The following is a 7,500-nucleotide window of genomic DNA, read 5'->3' on the forward strand; positions in this document are numbered from 1 at the left end:
GCTAGATCAGCATCGAAACGATCTTCTTGGTGGAAAAAATGTGACTTTTCTTATTTATTTTACATGCTCTAATCAATATAATACAGCACTCTCGTCTCTACAAATGTATCAACCAACACTCATTTAAATATATCCGATAAAAATACGTGAGTGACCTTATATATATACATGTATATTTGGTCACAAAAAAAAAAAAACGCTCCGCTATTTCTTTCTTTCTGAGGTAAAAAGTTATAAAGATATCTTTATCAAATTTTTATAACTATTAGAACTATTCATTAATAATATCATTGCAAAATTAGATTAACGGTTTTTGAATAATAAAAAATCTTGTACCACCACCTAAAAACGTCGATATCGAAAAGATGACTCCAAATTTTTGTGGCATTTATTGCGAGTTGTAATTTTTAAATAGTAGATACTTGTTGTCATTTACATCAAACTATTGGAAGAAACTCTTTTGTCAGACTGAACACCTTTATCCAGGTAGGAATTTCATTTTTCAGGAAGATGGTGCTACATCCCATACGAGCAAAAGAACACAAGCTTTTCTTCGAAGTAAGAATATTTATTTCATAGAGAAAGACAACTGGCCGCCTCAATCACCGGCTGGATCCGAATCCATGGATTTCGCAATTTTGGAAATCTTTGACAGAGAAGGTTTATGGTGGACAAAGATCTGCATTCACAGAAGAAATATTGAGAGAAAGAATGAGTTTATGCTGAGGGGAGATAACCATTGAGGAAATTCGGAACTGCATTTCACGTTGGAAAAAGAGACTACGCTGGTCATTGAAGAGGACGGCGGTGTTACTGATCACTTAAAGTGCTAACTTTGTAATCGTTGGACCAAAATAGGCATGTGAGTGTGTTATATGGACAATTTCTTACATGATCAGGAAAAATATGATGAAAATGATGTTTATGCTGACATAATTAATATTTTCTAATAATAACAACAGACTTTAAGATCGTCGCCATTATGATCTCTTCAATACCAGAAAGTAGAGGTGCCTAAATGAGCCAATAAAATGGAGAGAAAGATAAAAGGAATAATGTGACTCATACATAAGGCCAAAGGCCGAACGTCGTTTGTTTTGTTTTGTTTTGTTCCCGTATATATGAGTCACATTTACTCTCTTTATCTTTCTCTCTATTTTACTCTCTACAATAGTACTTCATTTTTCTCTGATATTGTATTTTTGAACACGGTTTTAAAAAATCACTATATCTTTTTTGTTTCTCAATTCATATTCATGAACTTTTGACAGTCGATGTATAAAGATTTGTATTATTTTTATTTTGAATTTGAACGAAATCCAATGAAGAGTCTCAAAGATAAAGCCTAAAAAAGCGGCGCGTATTTTTGTAACCATCCTAATATATATTATAATATATAATATATATATATATATATATATATATATATATATATATATATATATATATATATCACATGGCTACAAAAATACGTCAGCCATTTTTATATATATCAATTTAGCCAAAAGGTTCACAGCATTCGCTAGCAGGGAATAACTAACGCTCCAACACACAAAACGGTGTGTAACCTTAAACTTTTATAGTCTGATTGATAGAATTTAGTGAGAACTACTCATAGAAAATGGCTGGCTAAATCATTAGCAAAGAACTGAGTGCTAGTGACGTCAATTTTGTTCCATCTCTAGAATAAAATAAATGGTGCCGAAATCTCGGTATTACATTATTATAATTTTAATTTTAAAAAATTGTAACATCGCCTAACAGGCGTCATGTCCCGTCCTACATGTTAAATGTTGCTGTTGGCCAGGGACCCCGTGTAAATCGCTTTGAACACATTTAGTGGATATTGTGCTACATTTTTTTACACTAAGTCACTCACCAAAGTATGTAAGGAATTCGAAGTAGACCACATTGTTCGTCCATTTTCTGTCATCTGACATAGCCGCTGCTCGTTTCTTCCGTAACGATGACCCCTCACCCTCCTCTCTGTCATGTAAATGAATAGATAAAAATGTAAAATAAATTTGAGCTTTTATGTAGTGCAATATCCGAGTGACCGAGTGGTTAAGGCCCGGAAGGTCCCAGGTTCGAGCCTCGCTTAGGCACTTTGTCTTTTGTTTTTTTTTTTTCCATGAGCAAGATTATTAACCCCTATTTTGCTTATTTGGACAACATGGGTGATTCCTGTTGACATCAGACATCCTGTTTGGTGATATATCTATATTATTCCTTCATGGAGTGCCTAGGTGACGATATCTTATGGTGTCGTGGCGGAGGGGCGTAGTTGAGAATATCCACTAAACGTGATCAAAGAGATCTCGAGCCAACAACAACAACAACATTTAATATGTAAGACGAGACATGACGCAAGACAACGCTATATTCCTTATTTTGCACATGAGTACGGTGAGAGAATGTGAGCAAAGAGCCTTTTCCAAGGAATAAACATTGCTCCACTCAGAACGGGACTCGAACCTAGGATCTTCACATCCGAAGACGAGGGCCATACCACAAGACAACATAACATAACATAATATAACATAACATAACATAACATAACATAACATAACATAACATAACATAACATAATATAACATAACATAACATAATATAACATAACATAACATAAAATAACATAACATGACAAAATATAACATAACATTACAAACTTAGTGATCATAACATGATCATCATAATAGGTTGATCATAAACAATTAAAAATTTCAATAAAAACAGTGACATCAAATTCCATTTTATATTTTAGGCAGGTGACTCAGCGGTCCGTCTTGTCTTGTACATAAAGGTACGAATTCGACTACCGCACTCAGTTGTGTGCCTTAGCAAGCACCTCGCCCTAGCTCACTTTGTGGCCCTGCACTGCGGCTTACGCCTGGGTTATTCCAGTGTTCCTTTCGGATATGCTCTAAAGACAAATTACCCCTTGGGGATGAATAAAGGGAATTTTATTTTATTTTTTATTTTATTTTTATATTAAGTTATGGACCTCCTAGTTGATTGGATTTTTGAAATAATTTTTATATTAGTTCCTTAGGTTATACTTTTATAGTCTGGTTATACATGTCAAACTGTTCCATGCATTGATTATCCTTATAATAAAAACATTGCCGAATAATTGTAAAAGAATGTGCTATAAAAATTGTCTTTGTCACCGTGAGTAAATTTTACATTGGATGAGTAGCTACTTAAAAGTTGTCAATTTAAACTCGGCGCTTAGTTGAATCCTTGATTATCTTGTATTTAAATGCGGCTATTTCAGCTTGTGGTATGACATTCGCTTTCGGATCGGAAGATCCTTGTAAGAGTATCCTATGGCACATTCTCTCACCGTACTCACGTGTAAAATGAGTACCTGGCCGTTAACAGCCTTGTCTCTGTCCGAAAAAAATTATAATATCGCCTTACAAGTGTCATGTCCCATCCTAAATGTTAAGTGTTGCTGTTGGCCAGGGACCGCATTTAAAGTGCTTTGAGAATGTTTAGTGGATATTGCGCTGTATAAAACCTCAATTATTGTTGTTTTTACAATAGAATTAGTAACGCTGTGATAACTCACGATTCTTCCCAAGCAAGGTATTCATCATAGGTAATCAGTATATCGTATTCCACTTTCAATAGTTCCATGCGTTCATTGTAGAAAATCTCAAATTCAGAACCTTGATAAGAAGATGGAGGTAAAAAGATAGAATCAATAACACAGGTATAACATTAATTAATTTTAGTTTAGGGGACGGCATTCATTGACTTTGCTCTTTTTAAAAAAAAACATCATTAACATCATTATTTTTTTATCGTCATTATTATCATCATCATCATCGTCGTCGTCATCAACACCATCATCAATAATAATCATCATCAACACCATCATCATCAACTTTATCATCATCATCATCATCATTATCATCATCGTCATCATCATTATCATCATCGTCATCGTCATCATCGTTACCGTCAAGCATTATTTTATCTATTGGACGCTGCCTTTGGCGTAATAATATAATGTGCGTGTGAGAAAGCGCTGATTTTTTAATAAAGGAAATTGTAGAGAAATCTTTTTACATTGGCACAACTTTGTCACCTCAGCCATCTTGACTTAGAGAAATGTATCATCATCAATAATGTTCACGCAAAAAAGAAGAAGCTAGTTGAATATCAGGTATATAAATGCGGCTATTTCGTCTTGTGGTATAACACTCGCTTTAGGATCGGAAGGTCCTGGGTTCGAATCTCGCATGGTGCATAGTTGAGTCCTTTGAAAAAGCTCTTACTCACATTCTCTCACCGTACTCAGGTGTAAACGAGTACCTGGCCGTTAACAGCGTTGTCTCTGTCGGAAAAAAAATATTATCGCCTGTCAGGTGTCATGTATCGTTCTACATGTTACACGTTGCTGTTGGTCAGGGACGCTTTGAGCACTTCCAGTAGCTATTGCGCTATATAAAAGCTAAATTATTATTATTATTATTATTACTATTATTATTATTATTATTATTATTATTATTATTATTATTATTATTATTATTATTATTATTATTATTATTATTATTATTATTATTATTATTATTATTATTATTATTATTATTATTATTATTATTATTATTATTATTATTATTATTATTATTATTATTATTATTAAATCTCTTCCATACATCAACAATCTGTCTCCACATACTTGATTGGGCCGCGTTGACAATCACCTCATCTATAGGAATTCCGCCGGCAGTCTGTAGTAGTAGAACAACCATGCACCCCACCAATGCCTGGAATCAAGGTGTAAGGTTCAAAGGTTTATTTCAGACAAATTGCCAGTAAACTAATAATAATATTAATAATATAATAATAATAATATATAATAATAATAATAATAATAATAATAATAATAATAATAATAATAATAATAATAATAATATAATAATAATAATAATAATAATAATAATATAATAATATAATAATAATAATAATATAATAATAATAATAATAATAATATAATAATAATAATAATAATAATAATAAATAATATAATAATAATAATAATAATAATAATAATAATAATAATATAATAATAATAATATATAATAATATAATAATAATAATATATTAAAATAATAATATAGTATTTGTAATGATAATAATAATAATAATAATAATAATAATAATAATAATAATAATATTAATAATAGTTATAATAATAATAGTTATAATAATAATAATGATAATAAAAATAATAATAATAATAATAATAATAATATATAATAATAATAATAATAATAATAATAATAATATATAATAATAATAATAATAATAATAATAATAATAATAATAATAATAATAATAATAATAATAATAATAATATAAAAAAAACACTTATACCGAGCCTATTCCAGATACAATCACCTCCATGCGCCTAAGTTAATTCATAAATTACTCAGATGCTCGAATTGGAAGCAGAAGACGTGATGTCAAATATTTCTCTGATTCGGTTCAAAACTCCTTGGATACAAGTTTGTAACCGGTCCTCCGGAGGACTAATAAAAAATGACCAAAAAAATAGAACATTTATATAGCGCAATATCCACTAAACGTGCTCAAAGCGCTTTACAAGGGGTCCCTGGCCAACAGCAACACTTAAAATGTAGGATGAGACATGACGCCTGTTAGGCGATATTACAATATTTTTCGGACTGACGACCAGGTACTCATTTTACACCTGAGTACGGCGAGAGAAAATGAGTAAAGAGCCTTTTCCAAGGGGCTCAACTATGCGCCGAGCGAGGCTCGAACCCAGGACCTTCCGATCCGAAAGCGCGTATTATACTACTAGAACCCATAGCCGCACAGGGTTAAAAACAGTGCTATAAGGTGGCATGACTACTCCAGTAGCAGGATGTATAGGCAGATTCTTATGATTACCGGGTGTATAGGGTAGATTCTTATGATTACCGGATGTATAGGGTAGATTCTTATGATTACCGGGTGTATAGGCAGATTCTTATGATTACCGGATGTATAGGGTAGATTTTTATGATTACCGGGTGTATAGGCAGATTCTTATGATTACCGGATGTATAGGGTAGATTCTTATGATTACCGGGTGTATAGGCAGATTCTTATGATTACCGGGTGTATAGGGTAGATTCTTATGATTACCGGATGTATAGGCAGATTCTTATGATTTCCGGAGGTATGCAGATTCTTATGATTACCGGATGCATAGTCTTCAGAAAGAAGAGAATCAAAAATTTTGAAACAATACACAGACGTGAAAACAATGACAGATCAGCCTCTTCACGCTAGAGCGCAACAAAAGAAAACTAGGCGGCTGAAAAGATCCCACTTTATTGAAAGAGCCCAGCAAATTGAAAAAGATCACGAACTTGACGGAATAATGATCCAAAAATGCAAAGCAAATATCAGAGTACCAATTTGGAAAAGGCAAAATCACTTGAAAATCAAGACTTCCGTTGGTGACATTTCAACAAAACAAAAACACGGTGAAGAAATCAAGAAGTCTGTACAGAAGTGCATTGATCAAAACTACCCTGGAAAAAATGGACAAGAATCTATTCCGATGGTTCATGCAATAAAGAACACACGTGCGGGGGCCTGGGAGTGCACATCGAGTACACAAATGGTCAACAAAAGGAGATCAGCAAACCGACTGGTACTCGCACTTCAATCTACAAGTCAGAGGCAGATGCAATCCATGAAGCTGTTAAGCAAATCCTCTCAGAAAATGAAAAACCAAGACACATAGTGATTTTAACAGATGCTAAGAAAATTCTGGAGGATATAATGATGTCCTTTGCGGATGATATAGACGCCTTGGTGGAAGACCTCATGAAGCTAAGCAAGTTTACCAACATTGTACTGCAGTGGATTCCAGGACACTGTGGGATACTTGGAAATCAGATCGCTGACCAACTGGCAAAGGCAGGCAGTCGCATGCAGCAACCCTCCCCAATGTACTCAACAGGAGAAATTAACAAAATGGCCAAATTTATCCAGTCTCAGAGATGGAGAGAGAAGCACCCAGAATACAACATGATTGACCCAATCAAGGTGCTTGACAGAAAGGAACAGGTCATCATCTACAGACTGAGAATTGGACACAACCAGTTAAAGGAACATATGTGGATGATGTCCAGAGCAGGTGCCTCTGGACAATGTGACTGCGGACTTGAAAATGAAAATGGACATCATGTCCTAATGGAATGTCCAAAGTACAACCAGTTGAGAAGGAACTTCTGGCCTGACCCAACCCCATACTCAAAGAAGCTGTACGGCAGTGAGGACGACCTCAGGACCACTGTGGGCTTCATTCACCAGACCGGACTGACCATGTGACGTGACGGGAACGAAGAAGAAGAAGAAGAAGATTCTTATGATTACCGGATGTATAGGCAGATTCTTATGATTACGGGATGTATAGGGTAAATTCTTATGATTACCGGATGTATAAGCAGATTCTTATGATTACGGGAT

General features: G+C 33.8%; 1 protein-coding gene across 1 annotated transcript in view; it reads right to left on the bottom strand.

The window, feature by feature from the left end:
• Nucleotides 1–7,500, bottom strand: part of LOC144979369 (zinc metalloproteinase dpy-31-like) — a 22,616-nt gene that overhangs the window by 11,511 nt on the left and 3,605 nt on the right. Inside the window, exons 3-5 of the mRNA XM_078926013.1 lie at nt 4,691–4,778; nt 3,575–3,674; nt 1,880–1,986 (exon numbers count right to left, since the gene is read on the bottom strand). Of these exons, the coding sequence (XP_078782139.1) occupies nt 1,880–1,986; nt 3,575–3,674; nt 4,691–4,778 (295 nt within the window). The remainder of the gene's footprint in view (nt 1–1,879; nt 1,987–3,574; nt 3,675–4,690; nt 4,779–7,500) is intronic.

This window comes from Berghia stephanieae, chromosome 9, assembly GCF_034508935.2.
Source record: "Berghia stephanieae isolate SIO BIC M18660-M18661 chromosome 9, UCSD_Bste_1.3, whole genome shotgun sequence".
In the NCBI taxonomy this organism is placed as follows: Eukaryota; Metazoa; Mollusca; class Gastropoda; order Nudibranchia; family Aeolidiidae; genus Berghia; species Berghia stephanieae.